At 34.8% G+C, this 22,379-nt stretch overlaps 1 protein-coding gene across 15 annotated transcripts in view; it reads right to left on the reverse strand.

The window, feature by feature from the left end:
- Positions 1–22,379, reverse strand: part of LOC114660357 (protocadherin alpha-C2-like) — a 480,950-nt gene that overhangs the window by 330,884 nt on the left and 127,687 nt on the right. For 2 of the 15 annotated variants that reach the window (XM_051934065.1, XM_051934050.1), the window contains exon 1: positions 1,031–3,486. The exons of the other annotated variants lie outside the window; for them this stretch is intronic. In XM_051934065.1, the coding sequence (XP_051790025.1) occupies positions 1,031–3,394 (2,364 nt within the window). In that variant the 5' untranslated portion in view covers positions 3,395–3,486. Of the gene's footprint in view, positions 1–1,030; positions 3,487–22,379 lie in introns of those variants that run through there. 15 annotated transcript variants of the gene reach the window in all.

Raw genomic sequence — 22,379 nt, forward strand, 5'->3', positions numbered from 1 at the left:
AAAAATAAAAATAAAAATTGACGGACAATTTGAATTTTCATTGTATGTGCAATTTAAACAGACTTGGCTGCAAAGACATGTTAGTGAATGATTTGTGTGCACATAGTGAGTAGAAAGAATGAAAACATGTTTCAACACATTTCAAAACAATATAAAAAATATAATTTCATCAGTTAACACTACTTGGAATATAAGCTTTAAATATTGACATAGAACTGGTCTTTAATTAGTCTGAAAAGATATAGTCATAATTTTATAAATATATCTCAAAAAAGAGATAAAACATTTATGACACTCCATTATCAGCACAGCTGTAACAAACACAAAACAAAACGTCCTCACCTCAAACTGAGATAGCTAAATTCTTTATGGAGCTAAGATGACATGTTTCCTTCATCACATATTCTGTGAGAGGACAATGTCAATATCAAAAATTTAAAAAAAAAATGAAAGAAGAAAAAGACAATTCTGCTTATTACAACCTTCTTGAACCAGGGGGTGGCTATAGTAAAAACTAACTTCAAGAGTTCAGAAAATATAAGAGCATCAATAAAAGGATTTATCTATGATTTATTTGAGATTAAGGAGTAATTTTATTTTGATATTTAAAAAGTCTCCAAAACCAATTATCATTCAGTTATTTTTAAGACCAGCAGCATCAAGTATTAGGCAAAGCCTTATAAGACAACAATTTTTTACAATTTTTGTCTGTCTGATAATGGTTGAGATTATGAAATGCTTCTTAAGGATGAGAAGTAATAGAATTTGACAATGGAACTAAAAAGTAAAAGCAAATTTACACAGCCAAAGAATCCACATAGGTAAACTTTTTGAAATACTTCTTGGTTAGTCTTAATGAAAAAAAAAAAACCCTAATATTAAGATAACAAATAATAAAATATATGTATATAAAATATTAGGAAATTAGCATAAAATATATTTTGAGGGACACTAGAATAACAACACTTTACACGTTCAGTTAACGTTAGTACTCCTATGTAAAGTCAACCATAGAAAACAAATCACTCACCATTGGTGCAATATTAATTCCACTATCGGAAATGACGAGAGTATTTCCATTGCTGCCTACTTCCATCACTGAATTCCGACTCCCCTCTGATCCAACAAACACAAATCGTTTTTCTGCTGCCTGGTAGTTGTGACTGTGAAACAAAGATCCGCTCACTTCTGCGTAGTTGACGTTTTCTAAATATTTGTTCCTTAAGAAGTGTCCACGTGCTCTGTGGCACTGGAGGGCAATTAAAGTCAGTATGGTGATAATAAACAACGAGGACACGGAACTCAAAACGATAATCAAATAAAACGTATTCTTATTTCCTTCTTCTTTTTTTGTAATGCTTTTAATTTCAGATAAGGCGTGCGCTTCGGTGTTTTCAGCTGCAGTGATGATAACTGTTGCTGATGCAGAAAGTGAGATGCTCCCGCTGTCTTTCGCCAATATAATCATTTTGTGTACAATGGCATCAGATTCAACCATAGCTCGACGAGTTCTAATTTCTCCTGTATATCGTCCCACACTGAAAAGTGACAGGTCAGTAGCCTCCTCCAGATAAAAAGAAAGCCAAGCGTTATATCCCACATCAGCATCATAGGCTCGGATTCTCGTAACCAAATAACCCGCTTTGACATTTCGAGGAATTGTCTCTTCTACAACTGCAGTTCCATTCGTGGTGACTGGAAACACGAATATTGGAGGATTATCATTTTGATCCAAGATAAAAACCGTCACTGTTACGCTGCAACTCAGCGAAGGCACTCCGGAATCTTTAGCTACAACAGTAAAGGTAAAGCTTTTCAGTTCTTCCGCGTCAAACGTTGTAAAACTAAACACCTGCCCACTGTCAGACATGATACTGAGAAACGGAACCATTGGTTTCTCCACGGTGTCTTTCTCCCGGAGATGATATGTTACAATAGCATTCTCGTCCACATCTGCGTCAACAGCACTTACTGCTAAGATTGAGGCACCGGGGATGTTATTTTCCACGATGTAGAATACGTAAGGATCTTGCATAAATCTAGGATGATTATCATTCACATCCAACAAATTAACAAAAACAGTTTTTTGAGATGATAGAGAAGGATTGCCAAAATCTTTGGCGAGTAGTGTTATGTTATACTGGTTAACGGTCTCCCTATCCAATTTTGAGATTGTTTTCAAAGAATACAGATTTTCCTGAAAAGATGTCGCCAGTTCAAAAGGCAGGTTATGAGATAGAGTGCATGATATTTTAGAATTAACACCAGAATCAAGATCTGTAATACTAATAAGTCCGATAGTTGTACCTGGCTTTACGTCCTCTGATATTGAGCTAGTTAAAGATGTCACTTCTATAAATGGTGCATTATCATTCATGTCTTTAATTTCAATTAATACGCTGCATTCACTACTCATTGGCACAGGCCCTCTGTCTGTAGCTTTTACCTGAAACTCATAAAATGTTTTCTCTTCAAAGTCTATCAATCCTTTAACTGTTATTTCTCCACTGTAAATATCAAGCTCAAACAAACCTTCGACATTATTCTTCACGGCGCCATCAAATGAATAAATAATTTCCCTGTTGCTGCCCTCGTCTAAATCTGAAGCGTTCAGCTTCAAAACAAGAGACCCTATACTACAATTTTCCTCTAATGTTACAGAGTATATGTCTTTATCAAAAATCGGTACATTGTCATTGACATCAGCGATCATCACAGTAATATTCATATTTGCTGATCTGGGTGGATTTCCCCCATCGACGGCTGCGAGCGTAAATTCATATCTTGCAGTAAGTTCTCGGTCCAAAGCTTTCTGTAATACCAGGACAGGAATTCTGTCTTTTTTGGTGCCTTCTTTAACTTGTAGGAGAAAATGTGTATTTTCACTGAGTTCATAAAATTTCAACGAATTAACACCATAATCGGGATCATAGGCCCCATCCAGTGTGAAACGCGACCCAACAGGCATGGATTCTGAAATTTCAACTATTCTTGTCTTTTCCTGAAATACCGGAGAATTATCATTTATGTCTAGAATTTCTATTTCTGCTTGATGTATTTCGAGCGGATTTTCAATAACAACCTTAATATTCAAAAAGCAAGGCTTCTCTTTGTCACAAAGCACTTCTCTATCAATGATTTCATTAACAAACAGAGCTCCAGTCTTGTGATTTACCTGCAGCAGCTGCTGTTGTGATCCAGAAATCAAACGAAAGCCTCTACCGTCGATGTCTTTTAAATCCAGGCCCATATCCTTTATAATATTACCGATCATCGTTCCCGGTATCGATTCCTCTTGAATAGAATAACGTAGTTTTGCAAAGGCGTTATTCCAAAAGCACATAAGAAAGGCCGAAAGAATGAAAATACGCTTGAAGTCACACGATCTTCTCATCCTTAGCAAGTTGTAGTAATCACAGATATTTATATGTTTAAACTTGAAAACTATACCAAAACAAAAGATACTTCTGACATTGAAATAAAATAAACACTGAAAAATAAATGAACCGAAGCTTGGGGTCTTAACGAAGCACACACACAATAGGGATGGGCTTTCTAGTTATTTATTTATTTATCCCACTAAAAGACAACTGAAAAAGAAGAAGGCAGCGACATCTTGTGTTACTTTCTGAAACTGAGATGGTTTAACATTTTTATGAACATGCATGGTTGTTCAGAGTGAAAATACAGTATTTATAATATTTTTTTGTTTATTTGTTTTTTTTTACAAATCATTTATAGGCATTCATTCATAAACATAACATCCTTCCTGATCTGATAAACACTTCGGTTTCATTCTTTTTTAACTTCTTGTACTTCCGTATAGCCTGCCTCCTGCACATCTCATTACAAATCTTTTCTATATGTTTTAGAAGACACACCAGAGAGGTCATGGGTTTAGTGTTTCTGTTGTAAGGGAAACTAAGAGAGGTCAATAGGTAGTGTAAGATATTTGCATCAGCAAATTATAACCATGCCTGATTATAATTTATTAATAGGAAACTTACTTTCAATATTTTACTATATTGGAAAATGTACTAAGTTGTCAATAATATATTTGGGAAATGCATTGATTTGTTAATAATGTTATTAAAGAGTATTTTAGGTAGATATGTTTTGTTTCAGAATATTTTAAATGAACGGTATTGTATTAGACAGCAATGAAAATCACAGTTATTCATATATGAATTATCAGTTTAGTTTTCTACCAATTATTCCTTTTTGTTTATAAATAGATTGCTTAATTTGGTGAGTTTAACTGAGGTTCAAATACTGTTTACGTTTATTGCTGTGTGTAAATATATACATAATCAAGGATAATTCAGTTTTATTACTTTTTCAAGTAATCATCTGTATATAGAAAGTGCATGGTTCATTACTGTAATGACATTCACATATTCATAGTGACAACATAACTAAAAAGAATTTTCTTTGTTATGTTTTTTTTTTCCCAATGTTTGTTTTCCAAAGTGTTGGAGCCTATTGTACTATAAAGACATGCATAAAAAACGCTACAAAATTTAATATTGTTGCATGACATACTTAAGGTTATTACCCATTTAAACACTGGACAGATTTTTACTCTAGAATTAAAATAAACCATATGCATTAAACTATGAGAGAAAACTCAAAATAATAAAGAGCTGAAAACATCAGTTCCACATAGACAGTGACTAGACCTAAATTAAAACCCATAATCTTAAATCTATAAGTTGGCTGGGAGCAAACAAGTTTACCAATCTGCTGCTCAACTTATTTATAATGTTATAAATGAAATAAATAACTTAACCTAATTCAAGGTTGTAGGGTTGTGGAGCAGCAGAACTTATCAGAGCACAAAGCCAGAAATCAGTTCTCGTCAGGGGAACAGTCCAGTTTAAATGTGCACATTCATTTTTAAATTATACATATAAACACAATTAACTGTCTTACAGATTAAAAACCACCAACAGCAATGGTTTAGTATGCTTATAATACACAATTAAAATGAACATATACTGTGTATATATATATATATATATATATATATATATATATATATAAGCATGTGATTATTAATATGTCACACAACTAGATAATAAAAAAACCCTTTATGATGTAGTATTGTTTACAGACTACAGACCAGCAATTAAGACTGTTTTACCATCTAAACTAATCATTAAACTCTTAAACCTGGGACTTAATGTCACCATTTACAACTCAGCTTTGGACTTCCAAACTAGCACACCCCATGATGTGCCAACTGGCAGCATTAATTCCTCACCACTGATCTTCAATGCAGACTCCCCACAAGGTATTGTGCTGAGCCCACTTCTGTGTTCCTTTTTTAATATAATATTATGTGGTACCAAGTCCATCACTAAATATGCTCATGACATCATCTTCACAGCCATGATGGCCAACAATAATAATAATATTTCATTATGTTTATATGGCCAGAATGGCCACCCCATGGTGGATAATTTAGCCAGGACATCAGGATACACCCTGCTCTTTATGAAGGATGCACAGAGATATTTAATGACCACAGAGAGTCAGGATCTTGGTTTTACATCTCATCTAAAGGATGGCACCATTTTTACAGCACAGTGTCCCCATCACTACACTAATGGAATTGGTATCCATATTCAGACCACAGTGTAGGTGCCCCCTGCTCGCCTCACCAACACCTATTCCAGCAGCAAGCTAAGCTTTTTCCTAGATGGTCTCCCATCCAAGTGCTGGCTGGGTCCAAACATACTTAGCTTCAAGTGGATGACCTGTTCTGTAGTGCAGGTGGTATGGCTGGTGGCAAATGACCAGGTGACTTACAGAAAATATATTTGCCACCTGACTAATCATTAATAATATGATTTGTGCAGAATTGAATATACAGTGAAACACTGTGTTTTCTTTTAGAAAATAAGTTACATTTTGCTGCCAGCAACATTTGTATTATTGAAGAAAGATTTTTAGTCGTGTTTGGAAGAATTTATGTTTTCGTTCTTTATGGTTCTGCCTGTTATTTAGTATTTTCATAAAGATCTTTATTTAAAAAATGTAAAAACAAAATCACTGGACTCATTTTGTGTCATTTGTAGTTATTTTGTTGAGCTGCCAGTCTTGTTTTGGTAGAACACTCTCAAATTTGTCAATTATTATGACAATCTTTACAATCAAAACCCTAACAATACATCAGAGAAAGAGAGAAGAAACTTTGAAGCTCTAAATAACTTGAATAGTGCATATCCTTAACTCCTGCAGGAATTGAGAAACAGGACAGGACATTGCCAATTAATGGTGGGGTTCTCCCATGTAGTAATACCTTCCTGCGAAGAAAATGCAGTAATTTGCACAATGGTGCATTTTAGTGTGTCTTCATGTAGAAAATATTCAGCATGTCACATTTTTAGAAATTAACAACTCTCCTCCACATAGATGTCAACAAAATGCAAAAACAGAAATTGACTTTACTGGTATACAACAATTTCCATGCACAATATAGATGCAGAATAGAACTGTGGTAAACATGGAAGTGTAAACGAGGCTTTAAGGAGCAAAAAAAAAAAAGAGACTCCTTTTAGTGAGTTTCTCATTTCACACTTGCCAAACTATCCTCGGAACAAATTTTTCTGTGAGAATTGCAAAACTGCATGAAAATCAAAACTTCACTATTTTACTCATCACTACTCCAACCCCACTGGTGCCAGGAAAACAATGCCTTCCCTTAAAGCAAAAGTAGATTACTGGTTATAGATTTTTAGAAAGCATAAAGCAGCTCACATTCCCAAGTATATGGAGATGATGTGAAGTGAAATAATCAGCTTTTAACATACTGGGGTTGATATCATCGACTACTGGAAGCCAGCACTACACAACTATGCCTAACCTATTTGTAACCCATAAGAAAGGGTTGAATAACTTCCTCTGCACTCAGAAACCTCTACAAATACATTATAACAAGAGTCACTATCTACCAAGTACCCTACCTCAGCTTGTATTATATAAAGACTCAATATTACATCTGCTACTAACTGTTTGTCTTTTTGTACATCTCATAAGCTACTTTGTAATGCACCTTCTCATTTTTTACTGTAATTGGCTTATGCACTAATGCTTTTGCACTAATTGCACATTGTACACAGGTCTACTTTACAAGTTCTAATGTTATTTAATTTACATGTTATAATTTTATACTGTTTATATTTTATTGTACTATGAAGATGAGAGAGAAACAGTATTTCGATTGTCCTGTATGTTCTGCACATACTGTATAGTGAATTGACAATAAAAGGCTATTTGATTTGATTTGATTTGATAAAATATACCATCGCCATCTGTGAAAAACCAGGGAATGGTATCTGTTTATCTCCGTACCATGACTCAAAATAGACAGAAGAGAAAATTGTAGGTAACGTTGATGATGCAAATACAATTATGTCCAATATATATGTAACACATGCCATCTTAGAAAGGCAAACAATACTGAGATTATAAGAAAAGGTCTTCAGGTTGCTTGATAGCCACTTTTACTGAAATACACAGTATTGTTTATATTGTTGCAATCACTGTCTTTTTTCTGTTGTTGCTATTGTAACTGGTTGGAGAAATGCAAGTAAGATTTATTGTGTTGTTTAAACATGACAGTAAACTAGAAATCTAAAATGCTGAAAACCTTTAGAGACAAGCTAGAGTGTCTGGAAATAACACAGACAGTGCTCACTTTGATATGTTTGACAACACTTACCCATATGAGTGAAATGACTCTCTCTGGAACGCAGAGTGAAATCACTTGCTTTGATAGGCTTAGTACCGTAATAACTTAGATCACAACTGAATGTTTTAACTTCACTTTAGAGCAGTATTTCACAGTCATCTGCCCCACATATGAGGTAACTGCAATGTGTTTAACTATTTGATTTCTCATTTGACAAAAAAACAAAACTCTTCCATATGTTGCTTACATATTCTAGATGGTTTCCAATGAAACACCTGCCTATTAACATTCACCCCACTATTTTTCAAATGCTGTATCTTTAAACTTGTACTTCTAATAGAACACATTGTGCTATTTGCTATTCCAGCTATTTACACATTACCTGAATAAATTTTATTCACAACTACTTTTACTTTGCCCCACTACCTTTTTTAGGTCAAATAGCCTACTTTTTACTTCATTTTCCAGCAAGTTCTTGTTACTCGTTACACAGACCAAACTATTATAAATTCATAAAAGAGACTTATCAGGTGTGTTGTCACCTTATGTTTTTGTTGAATGTTTTTCAAATATAGCCAATAGAATGTTGCATATCATTGAAAAAACGAACAGTGTCGTAGCTTGCCATCAACTGTTCACTTGGTAGGTCTTTCTCATGCTTCCTGCTAATTGCTAAGGCAGGAGAACTGAATGTGCATTTCCCCCATGGTCATACTCAACACTGTGTTCAAATTTATCAAGTTGCAAAGGTGATTTATCTACAATTCAATGTGTTTCTGTGAAGAAATCTCTGCCTTCACAAATTCACCGAGCCCCTGAAGACCAAAAAAAGCAACGTCTTTTTAATTTTGTGCAAACAATATTTTATGGGCAGAAATAATATATTGAGGCCACAAATTATATATTCTGTGAACAACATCCATATGGTATATACACAAGGTACTGAGTCTTATAAGTCAAACTGTTGAAACGATAGAGTGAGCCCGGCCATAAAAGTCACTGGTTAACTCTAGGCTTGAGCAAAATCTTGTGGACTGCAAGAGTTCAGAATTGCTCCCTGCATTTGGACACCAAGGTTTAGATATTGCACGTTATGTAAGCAGAACAAAAAAGGGTTGTCAGTTTTCCTGCAAACAGAGATAAAATCTTTTGCTGCTACTTTATGGAATTTGAACTTAGGAAAAGCTAACTACACTGCCATGCTGACCACAATCTTCTCTAGAGTCACAATGACTAAGAAAAGTACAACTGATTTATTAAGTTAAAAATTCTATACATTTTTTTTTTTTGTAGAAGAGTGAACTTTAAGCAATATATTTTGTCTTGATAAATTATTAAACAATTTACTGCATATCTGTTATTTTATCTTTAACTGAACTGAAAAGTGTACAAATGATTTTATCTCTGAGCTGTCATTATTATTAACTCTTTATGCAATTCAGTAGAAGGGTATTTACATTTAACAGAATCTCCAGAGCATTCTTCAGTGTTGACTTTCAGATTTGTATTTGCAATTTTATTTTGTTTAATTACAGTTGAATTATTGTAGTGTAATATTAATGCAAGACGGTTATGTGTGGAAAAATGTTATTCTGTAGAATTTATTTGAGAGCATTAAAAATATGAATAAGTGTTATGAGACTGTATCGAGCAGGAGACGCTCATTCTCCCCTGGGAGTTGTCCTTTCTTGATGCCGAACAGACTATAGCCACTACCCATCCCTTTTGTAACCATGTCAGAAATAATCTGATGAGAGAAAAATGATCTGTAGCATATCTTAGTAATTAAGGTCATTGTGGACAGTAGCTCTATATTTTAAGTTCCTGAATTTGTATAAATTATAGCACAGTGTGATACAATACAAAAAATGTGTTTGTAAAACAAACTGAGTTAAAAGTATACGTTTATCAAAACTATCAACTACATTCTCTGATTCATATGGATTCTCTAAGCCACCAAAACCAATTTACGCACATGTAAGGCATACTATCTGTCACGAGGAACAAGAAACAATTTTTTTGGCTACACAATAATAAAAGGTATGTCAGCAATAAATATATACTTTAAAGAAAAAAAATCAAAATAAAAATTGTAAATAAATACATTGTTAAACAGTTTGCTGCTTCTCTTAGCCTTCCCATACAGGTTTGCACCCTGTTTCTAAGGTGGGGAACCTCAGCCACTCACCCACCACATCACACTGAAATAAATTACTACCATTTACCTTCCACCTCCTCATTTTCTCTCTTTCTCTCTGTCCCTCTCAAAACATTTCTGACTTTCTCTTCCTATCACAAGCTCAGTCTTTCTCCAAATTACCTCCTGACTCCAAGTTCAGAGAAGTATTGAGAGTAAGGAGCTTTAAAGTCCCTCCAAGGGTTTATTTCCAGATTAATGCCCTCTGGAGCTCCTTGGCTCACCTATTTTAGCCTTTCTCTAGTAACTCCTATTCCTACTGTAGTTCTCAGCCCCCCCTTTATTTTTAAAGGTGTCAAATACATTAACACCCCTAGAAAGTCAAGGCAAGGTCCAGGCATAACATAATTGGCCCCTCAGTGCTGGTACCTATCAGTCTCAGGAGCTTTTCTAAATAGCTACCTCTCTCCACATGACCTGCTCATACTCTTATATCCCTGGAGTATCTCTTTCAGGACATTATCTATTCCCATGTCATATAGTGCTTATTAATTTATTTTCCTGAACCCCTCTTGTCTGAAATGTCATTGCATTTCTGGCATGGTGGAATATATAATAGAAAAGGTTAACACAGGTTGCTACCGATGCTCTAATTTTCACTTTAACACACAATTGGTGTTAAAAGGATGATGATGATGGATTTTTGAAGATCATTAAAATACTCTTAATAATTATTATGTGGTTTTCCAATGTCATTAGTGGTGAATCATGGGAAACATGAATCATTTTGTGTACCAAATACAAGAGCCAGTTCTTTCTTTCACTTGAAAAGATTTCAATTTCACTGTTCATGAGGATCATGAGTTGAAAAAACCTCCCTACAATCTCTTTCATAACTCATACATCTTAGTCCCAGAATCAGTCTCTCTTTTTTCTTTTTCTTTTTTGTAATATGGAAACAAAAATAAACCTAACATCCCTTAACTTATACTTATACATTGTGATACATAACCAAACATCCTATTAGTAATTTACATTGCTTCTGTCTTTATGTAGATAATGATGAGTCCACTGTGGGTCCCAAACCCTCCTAAATAAGTATACCTTCGGGTTTCAGACCTCCAAATTTGCATTCAAATCAAGCATTTCTCCTATATATATTTAATACCTTACATTTACTTAACATTAAACTCAGAGAGGAAATATTAGGGAAGGTAAAAAAAACCTACAGATTTTCTTGGTCATTAATATCTATACTTTTATTTCAGTCAGTACTAATCAAGAGAAAAAGAACAACTTTTATAATAAAACAAAACTAATAAAATGTATGGAAGCAGAGATTATTCTTGATCCACCATTTTTGTTGGTTTAGTGTTTTTGTTACTCTTTAATCACAACAAATACAGCACATGTCAATTTATTTATATGGCACTTTAAAACAACATAGGAATGCTGTGGCCAAAGTTCTTTACAATAAAAGAAGAAAAAAACATACAATTAACATAAATAGAAATAAAATAAATGAACATAAATAAAATAAATAATAAATAGAAGTAATATTACACAATCACAATGAGGAAACCATCAGTATTACTGAAGGTCACGGAAAGCAAGTGAATAGAAATGAGTCTTTAATCTTGTTTTGAACAGTTCAATTGTAGATGGCTCCTTTATGTTAGCGTTTCTCAACCTTTTAAGTATTTGCGACCCGAGTTTTCATAACAGTTTTAATCACGCCCCCACCCCCCCACCCCCAAGGGTTTCTTGAAAGGAGTCCACTAATACCAGTTTGTTCTTTTTTAATTAATAATATATCATAGATTCATATTTTATTATACCTACTTAACTTTAATCAACATTTATCTAACTCTGTATTTATTTTTCTAGTATCAGAATGTAGTTTAAGTGAATTTGTTTTGGTTTCAATAGATGTATTTTTCATATTTTCGATTCTTGTTTTCTTTTTTTCACATCTTTGCACCCCTGTTTTTATTACTTCGCGCCCCCCTAGGGGGGCCCACCCCACAGTTTGAGAACCACTGCTTTATGTAATGAGGTAAAGAGTTCCACAGGCGAGGAGCAGCAGCTGCAAAGGCCCTGTCCCCCTTAGTTTTACACTTGGTACGAGGGACAACAAGAGACAACTGACCAGAAGATCTAAGCACTCTAGATGGCTGGTCTAAAGCACACAATTCAGATAAATTGGCAGGAGCAAGCCCATGTAAAGATTTAAAAACTGGCAACAAGATTTTAAAATCAATTCGAAAACTGACAGGCAGCCAGTGTAAAGAAGCTAATATTTGAGAAACAGAATCAGACTGTGTATGGCTCTTTGTCTGCTTTACTTAAAACAAATGTTTTGATATTTTATGCATTGGTAAAAGATGAAAGGATGACTAAAAATGTATTCATGGAAGAAAATCAAGTGCTTAAGTTTTGTCTTAATAGTCAACTATTCCTATATACAGTAGTTAATGTCACTTACTCATTGCTTCAAGAATCTGAATTTGATTTCCAGCCTAGTGACTGTCACTGCCAAATTTGCATATTGATTTTGTGTTTTGGGACAAGATAAAAAATATACATACCTATGAATTCATATTGAAAGACATGGATATAAGAGTTTGAGCATGCGTGTGGATCTGTGAGGGCCACGGTGGGTAGATGACTTCTGCAGCAAAGACAGATCACAGCTAACTGCAACGCTAAACTGACAAAAATGGGTTCTGAACTAAGATTAACAGTTTGCCTTTTCATTGTTTGCACATAACAAAGAGGCTCTTGTGGGCATGTCTGTAAAATGAATATATATTATGTGGGCACAAAGCTTGAGTACACAAACTTCAACATATTTCAAATCAATAAATATAATGTCAGTAATTTACCTCTAATCTGAATATGTTGACATAGAACTGATAAATTTCTTCTGAAACTATATGTTGATCATTTTCAAAATATATCTCAGGAAAGAAATTTTAAAAGTATCCTTTATGACAATCCATAATCAGCACATCTCTAAGTACCATTAAACAAATGTCATCGCCTCATAATTGAGATTTTTAGGAAACTAAGGGAGCATGTTCCCTTTATCACATAAATTGTGAAACCACACACATATATTTAAATAACAAAATATTTTCATTCCAGTGAGTTAATAGAAAAATAACATATTACGATAACATAAAACTAACAGGAAAAATAAAATGTTAAATCTTAATATATATTTTGAGTGACACTACAAAAACACTCTACACGTTTAGTTAACTACTAGAACTAGACTACAAATCACTCACCATTGGTGCAATGTTAATTCCACTATCGGAAATGACGAGAGTATTTCCATTGCTGCCCACTTCCATCACTGAATTTTGACTCCCCTCTGATCCAACAAACACAAATCGTTTTTCTGCAGCCTGGTAGTTGTGATTGTGAAACAGAGATTCGCTCACTTCTGCATAATTGACGTTTTCTAAATATTTGCACCTTAAGAAGTGTTCACGTGCTCTGTGGCACTGGATGACAATTACAGTTATTATGGTGATTATAAACAACGAAGACACGGAACTCAAAACGATAATCAAATAAAACGTAATCGTACTTCCTTCTTCTTCTTCTGCATTGCTTTTAATTTCAGATAAGGCGTGCGCTTCGGTGTTTTCAGCTGCAGTGATGATAACTGTTGCTGATGCAGAAAGTGAGGTGATCCCGCTGTCTTTCACCGATATAATCATTTTGTGTACAGTGCCATCAGATTCAGCCATAGCTCGACGAGTTCTGATTTCTCCTGTATATCGTCCCACACTGAAAAGTGACAGGTCAGTAGCCTCCTCCAGATAGAAAGAAAGCCAAGCGTTATATCCCACATCAGCATCATAGGCTCGGATTCTCGTAACCAAATAACCCGCTTTGACATTTCGAGGAATTGTCTCTTCTACAATTGAAGTTCCATTTGCAGCGACTGGAAATACGAATATTGGAGGATTGTCATTTTGATCCAAAATAAAAACCGTCACTGTTACGTTACAGCTGAGCGAAAGCACTCCGGAATCTTTAGCTACAACAGTGAAGGTAAAATATTTCACTTCTTCCGCGTCAAATGTTGTAAAACTAAACACCTGCCCACTATCAGACATGATACTAAGGAAAGGGACCATTGGTTTATCCACGGTTTCTTTCTCCCGCAGATGATATGTAACAATAGCATTCTCGTTTGCGTCGGCATCAACGGCACTTACTGCTAAGATGGAGGCACCGGGAATGTTATTTTCCTCGATGTAGAAAACATAAGGATCTTGCAAAAATTTGGGCGGGTTGTCATTTACGTCTATCAATGTAACAAAAACGTTTTTATGAGATGATAGAGAAGGACTGCCAAAATCTTTCGCAAGTATTGTTATGTTATACTGCGATACGGACTCCCTGTCCAATTTTGAGATTGTTTTCAAAGAATACAGATTTTCCTGAAAAGTTGTCGTCAGTTCAAAAGGCAGGTTGCGTGATAGGCTACATGATATTTTAGAATTAACACCAGAATCAAGATCTGTAATACTAATAAGTCCGATAGTTGTACCTGGCTTTACGTCCTCTGATATTGAGCTAGTTAAGGATGTCACTTCTACTGATGGTGCATTATCATTCATGTCTTTAATTTTAATTAATACGGTGCATTCGCTGCTCATTGGCACCTGAGCTCTGTCTGTAGCTTTAACCTGAAACTCAAAAAATGTTTTCTTTTCAAAATCTATCAAACCCTTCACTGTTATTTCTCCACTGTAAATATCAAGCTCAAACACATCATCAACTTTATTCTTCACCGAGCTATCAAATGAATAAATAATTTCCCCATTGCTGCCCTCATCTAAATCAGAAGCGTTCATTTTCAAAACAAGAGACCCTATACTGCAGTTCTCCTCTAATATTACAGAGTATATTTCTCTATCAAAAATCGGTACATTGTCATTAATGTCAGCGATCATTACAATAATATTCATATTTCCAGATCTGGGTGGATTTCCTCCATCGATGGCTGTGAGTGTATATTCATATTTTGCTTTCATTTCTCTGTCAAAAGCTTTCTGTAACACTAAAACAGGAATTTTGTCTTTGTTGCTACCTTCTTTAACTTGTAGGAGAAAATTAATGTTATCACTCAGTTCATAAGATTTTAAAGAGTTAACACCATAATCGGGATCATAGGCTCCTTCCAGCGTAAATCGTGACCCAACAGGAGTAGATTCTGAAATTTCTAGTATTTTTGTCTTTTCTAGAAATACTGGAGAATGATCATTCATGTCTAAAATTTCTATTTCAGCTTGATGTATTTCGAGCGGATTTTCAATAACAATTTTAATATCCAGAAAGCAAGGTTTCTCTTTGTCACATAGCACTTCTCTATCAATGATTTCATTAACAAACAGGGCTCCAGTCTTGTGATTTACCTGCAGCAGCTGCTGTTTTGATCCAGAAATCAAACGAAACCCTCGACCGTCGACGTCTTTTAAATCCAGGCCCATATCCTTTATAATATTACCGATAATCGTTCCCGGTATCGATTCCTCTTGAAGAGAATAACGCAATTTTGCAAAGGCGTTTTTCCAAATGCACATAAGAAAGCCAGAAAGAATGAAAATCCGCTTGAGGTCACACGATCTTTTCATCCTTAATGTAAAAAAAATACTTTTCTGACAAAGAAGGTCGTAGTAATCACTTATATTCCTCAACTAAAAAACCGTACAAAAACAAATATTCTCCTGACATCGAAATAAAAATAATAGAAAAATCTTCCACAGCTTTGTGTCTTACGGAGAGCACGCAAACAGAAATAGGGATGGGCTTTCTACTTATTAATTTATTTTAACTCCTAAATAACTGCAGAAAAACTAGAAGGCAGCGACATCTTGCGTATATTTCTGAAATTGTGAAGACGTTAAATATTTTTATACACATGGTTGTTTAGAGACAAAATACAGTACTTGAAATAATGTAATTAATAATATATAATACAATACAAAGAAGAAGCATGTTAGCTGGATAAGATTTTCTGTCTATGAGCATTACAAAACACTTGATCACGTAACATGAAAGGTATTCTTAATCTTGACTGTTGTAATTTAAATTAACTGAGCATCCTTTGTGGATTCATACAAACTTCAGTTTCATTACTTTATTTATTTATTTATTTACTGATTTAAGTTTAGTTTATTTTAGTTTAGTATACATTATTTTTTCCCTTAGTTTAATCATTAAAGGCAGCCTCCTCTCCTGTCATTATGAAAATATTCTACATAGCTGGACACACAAGAAAGATAATGAGTTTCGGGTTTGTGTTGGAAGTGTAAGTAAAATGAGGTAAATGGATGCTGTCAGATATTTTTCTTAGCAAATTATAGTCACAATTCAGTTTAATTAATTAACATAAAACATTTGTTTAATATTTGTTTCAGCTATTTTAATTTGTAAAGCATTTTAATTTAATTTATTTGGAAAACTAATTAATCGGTTAATAATTTTATTTAAAGAGCGTTTTGATAAGGCATGTTTTCCATGGTGATATTTTAAATGAATATTACACTATTTCAGAAAAATACATGACAGTTATTTTCTTTTTAGTGTGCAAAGCCTAATAAAAATCGGTTAGTTTCTGGCAACTTAAACACGTTAAGTGTAATTATCTGCGATTAGAGTGCTTCATTCATATGTGTATAGTCAGGACATAACTGAAATGCATTTTATTTAGATTTGATCATTTACCTATCCATCAATTTCCTTATTCAATTTGTTGATGTTCTTGTTTTCCAAGGAGCTGGAGTATATGTCTGTCATAAGGCACAAATTGGACCCAAACCAATGCAAGATATCATTTTATTGCAAGACATGATCAAGCTTTTACCCATTTAAATACAGGTCAAATTAAATTTTTCTAATAAAATAAGGCTTGTCTTTCATTTATGAGATAAAGATATATATATATATATATATATATATATATATATATATATATATATATATATATATATATATATATATATATATATATATACCAAACCGAGAATGACTAGACCTCCATTACAACCTGTAGTCTGGAAGCTCTTGGGCAGCAGCACAAGCCAGCGTACCAGTCTGCACCTTGCTTAATATATAAATAAATAAATTAAACAACATTATCTTTTTAAACACAAGTACCTAATTCAAGGTTTTAGGGTTGTGGGGTGGCAAAGATTATAACAGCGCAAGGTAGCATGTGGTGCTGGTTGGGCATCAGTCCATCTCTAATCAACATATTAATTTCTAAATGATATATACAAACACCATCGACTGTCTAACAGATAAAGAACACCCTACAACAATCGTTTAATATCACATGTAACGCTGTCAAAATGAATAAATACATATTGATAAGCATGTGATTATTAATAACAGGTAATAAAAACTGTTATGCTGAAGTGCTGATTATAGACAAAAGCTCAGCATTAAACATTATTGTAGCATCCAAGCTAATCACCAAACTCTTAGATTTAGGAATTAATGTCACCATTTTCAATTTAATTTTGGACTTCCAAACTGGGAGACCATATGACATGCCAACTGGCAGTATCACTTCCTCTGTATAAATCTTCAGCCCGGACACCCCAACAACGTTATGTGCTGAGCTCACTGCTGTACTGCTTGTTAACATATGGCTGTGTGGCTACAGCTCTATCATTAAATTTATTGATGACACCATCTTGATGAACAATAATGATGAGAAAATATAGTAGATTTGACTCTTGAATAGTGGTGAGCAAAATGATAGCCACAATTGAATTTACAGTGAAACTGTATGTTTTGCTTCACAAAAAGTTTGCAAATAAATTGATTTTTGCTTCTAGCAAAATGAGTGCTATTGACACAAAAGGAAAGATATTGTGTCCTGTTTAGAAGCATCCCATCCATCCATCCATTATCCAACCTGCTATATCCTAACTCAGGGTCACGGGGGTCTTCTGGAGCCAATCCCAAGCAACACAGGGTGCAAGGCTGGAACAAAATCCCTGGGCAGGGTGCCAGCCCACCGCAGGGCACACACACACACCAAGCACACACTAGGGACAATTTTGGATCGCCAATGCACCTATCCTGCATGTCTTTGGACTGTGGGAGGAAACCAGAGCACCTGGAGGAAACCCACGCAGACACAGGAAGAACATGCAAACTCCACGCAGGGAGGACCCGGGAAATACACCCAGGTCTCCTTTCTGTGAGGTAGCAGCGCTAACCAGTTACATGTTAATTCCCTCTGAGTGTGCCTGTAATTTAGTATTTAAACAGAGATCTCTAGTAAAAAATTAAATAAATAAATAAATATATACATACACATATAAATACATACATAAAAAAAATCTCTCAACTCCATTCCTGTCATGAGTGCACACTTTGCTAAGCAGCCAAACTTGTTCTGGTAGCACAATACCCATAAGTTTAGCAATTGCAATCCTAAAGATACACCAGAGAGAGAAACAACAATATTTATTTATATAGCACATTTTCATACAAATAATGTAGCTCAAAGTGCTTCACATGATGAAGAATAGAGAAAAAAAAAGACAAAGTAAGAATTAAAATAAGACAACACTAATTAACATAGAATAAGAGTAAGGTCCAATGGCCAGGGAGGACAGAAAAAATGAAAAAAAAATCCAGATGGCTGGAGAAAAAAAATTAAATCTGCAGGGGTTCCAGACCATGAGACCACCCAGCCCCCTCTGGGCAATTTGAAGATTCTATACCCTGAAATTCTGCAATATTAAAGAAATAGGAGAGGATTAAATGGTGAGGGTCTCCTGTGCAGTAAGATTTTACTGTGGAAAAAATACAGTAATGTGTATAATAATGGATTTTAATGTGTCTTCATGTGGAAGTATGTCACATTTAAAAAAAAAAAAAAAACATTGCTCTTCTCCACGGTGATGTCAATGAAATCTAAAAATAGAAATTTATTTTACTGGTATAAAACAAACTCAATGCATTACACACTGTAGCTACAGAAAAGAGAAAAATGTGTGAATGATTCTTAGAGAGCACTATATCCTGCTTTCCACCCCAGAAAAACTTCAAACCCTCCAAAAATAAACTTTTTTCAGTAAGCTTCACATTTGTTAAATCACCCTTAAAACTAATTTTATTGTCTGAATCACGAAACTGGATGCATATCCAATTTTCACTCTTTCATTTATCAAGATTCTTGACATACTGCCAAGTGCTTGGATAATAATACCCTCCCTTAATTAAAGCCGAGGAAGACGTCATAGATTTTTAGGAAGCAAGAGGCAGTTTACGTTCATAACTTTATTTGTGGAGATTATGTGAAAATAATTATCAGGTTTTATTGAAATGGAGTCTAAATAATTGACTAAAAGAAGCCAGCACAAAACATCTCATTTATTGTTAAGGAAGCTCAACAGAGCCTATCGCTCCTTACACAACTGAGTGCATACTGGATGTGTCCTTCTGTACCAGAAACCACCTTCCCCAACAATATAATATCTGGCACATGTACCTATTCAGCTCAACTTCAGAAATCATAACAGAGAGAAGCGAAAATGACAGACATTATTACTGGTTCACAAACCATTATGTCTAATTGATATGTAACAAATGTAAACATTATTGAGTTTTTATCAAGAGGTTGTCAGGTTGCTCAATAGCTGATGAAAAAAAAAAGTATTTTTTAATATATTGTATTCAATGTATGCGATAGACCTTTTTGTTTTTGGTATTATCACTGGTCAGAGACATGTAATAATTTCATTGTGTTGTGCACATATGACAGTAAACAAGAATTTTGAAAATCTGAAAAACCCATAGAACAAACCAAAGAGTGTAGAGAAATGAAACACACAGCGGTTGCTTTCATATGTTCTACATTAGTCACTCATGCAAGTGAAATGACTCAAGCAGGAATATGGAGTGAAGTCACTGGAATAGAGAGACTCCATAATAGCTTAATTCAAAATTCAATGTTTTACACTTACTGTACAGCACTATTTTATAGTCATCTGTTGTACATGTGAATTAACTACAATGTGTTGATTTCTCATTGGTCAAAAAAAAAAATCCCTCCCTATCTTCCATATATTTTCTTGATGCTTTCTCATGAAAGTCTTGCCTATTAGCTTTCATTCCAACTGATATTCAAATACTGCATCTTTCAGCTTTTATTTCTACTAGAAAACATCATGGGTGGATTACATTTGGCTAAATATCATGAGTTTATGATTACAGAAAGGTGACAGACAGTCATGTAAAAGTAATACATGCACACTATATCACCATGTGACTTAAGATGTTTTGCAACAGAGCGCTTAATAAAAAATCAAGGTCACAACACAGCATGAAAAGAAGTCACACAGGAAGTAATTACAAAAGATTTATATTAACTCTTTTTGAAGATATGAGGACAGTCTCCTGCTATTCACTATGGAGACTAAAGTACTACAGAAATAAAGTATAATTTAAATAAGAAAATCAAAGGATAAATAGAAAATACAAAATAAGTTACAATCTCTTATCCTTCCATCCACTCACCACATCACAATAAAATGAAGCACTGCTTGTCATCCTTCTCTCTCTCTCTCTCTCTCTCTCTCTCAAAACATTTTTGACTTTCTCTTTCTACCACCATCTGAGTCTTTGTTCTAGTCTCCCCCTGACTGCAAATTAAGAGACATATTGAGTGAATGGAGATTTAAAGTCAAGTAAGTATTAACTCCTGGGTTAATGCACTCAATTCCAAGATGAGGAATGCCCACTGGAATCTCTTGGGTCACCCATTTATTCCTTCCTATGTAGTAGGTTATGCTGCCCCTGCAGTTCTCAGCTCTAGTTAATTTGTAATAGTACCTTAAAACATTCCCAGAAAGTCTGTCCAACAAAACACATAATGAGGGCCATGCATACGATAATTGACCTCAAAACTGGTACCTTTCAATTGTGGAATCTCTTTAAATTGCTGTGTTTCTCCAAATGATCTATTCATACTTTCATGTTCCTAGAGTATCTCTTTCAGGGCATCCTCTATGCAAATTCATTTTAGAAAATGTACATACAGCTAGTTAGGGATGTTCTCTGAAAAACAACAACATTTATTTATATAGCACATTTTCATACAAATGATGTAGCTCAAAGTGCTTTACAAGATGAAGAAAGGAAAGTTTAAAAAAAAATAAATAAATAAGATTAGGCAATACTAAATAACAAAGAAGAGAGTAAGGTCCGATGGCTGGGAGGACAGAAAAAACAAACAAAACAAAATCTCCAGAGGGCTGGAGAGAAATTACCTAATTTCTAATTTCTAATTCTAATTTCTAATTTCTACCTAACATAAATGATCTAGATCAGTCCTCCTGATTTTAGGCTTCACACAGAAGAATTTGATGACGATGATCACTGAAGTAAACAATTGATGTTAAGTTGATGAAAATGAGGGAATTTTGAGAATCATTTAATGGTTCTAGAAATCCAATTTATGATTTTTTCAATGTATACAGTAGTCCCTCCTCCATCGTGGGGGTTGCGTTCCAGAGCCACCCGCGAAATAAGAAAATCTGCGAAGTAGAAACCATATGTTTATATGGTTATTTTTATATTGTCATGCTTGGGTCACAGATTTGCGCAGAAACACAGGAGGTTGTAGAGAGACAGGAACGTTATTCAAACACTGCAAACAAACATTTGTCTCTTTTTCAAAAGTTTAAACTGTGCTCCATGACAAGACAGAGATGACAGTTCTGTCTCACAATTAAAAGAATGCAAACATATCTTCCTCTTCAAAGGAGTGTGCGTCAGGAGCACAGACTGTCAGAAACAGAGAGTAGAGAAAAGCCAAGCAAAATGACACCTTTTATTGGCTAACTAAAAAGATTACAATATGCAAGCTTTCGAGGCAACTCAGGCCCCTTCTTCAGGCAAGAGAGGAAAGCAAACAAATCAATATGTCTGTTTGGCTTTTAAGTATGCGAAGCACCGCCGGTACAAAGCTGTTGAAGGCGGCAGCTCACACCCCCTCCGTCAGGAGCAGGGAGAGAGAGAGAGAGAGAGAGAGAGAGAGAGAGAGAGAGAGAGAGAGAGAGAGAGACAGAGAAAAACAAAGTCAAAAATCAATACGTGCCCTTTGAGCTTTTAAGTATGCGAAGCACCGTGCAGCATGTCGCTTCACGAAGCAGCTGCACACAGAAGGTAGCAACATGAAGATAATCTTTCAGCATTTTTATACGAGCGTCTGTATCGTCTAGGTGTGCGAATAGCCCCCCTGCTCACACCCCCTACGTCAGGATCAGAGAAAGTCAGCGCAAGAGAGAGATTGAGAAAAGTAAGTTGGGTAGCTTCTCAGCCATCTGCCAATAGCGTCTCTTGTATGAAATCAACTGGGCAAACCAACTGAAGAAGCATGTACCAGAAATTAAAAGACCCATTGTCCTCAGAAATCCGCGAACCAGCAAAAAATCCGCGATATATATTTAAATATGCTTACATATAAAATCCGCGATAGAGTGAAGCCGCGAAAGGCAA

The sequence above is a fragment of the Erpetoichthys calabaricus genome, chromosome 11 (genome assembly GCF_900747795.2).
Source record: "Erpetoichthys calabaricus chromosome 11, fErpCal1.3, whole genome shotgun sequence".
Lineage (NCBI taxonomy): Eukaryota > Metazoa > Chordata > Cladistia > Polypteriformes > Polypteridae > Erpetoichthys > Erpetoichthys calabaricus.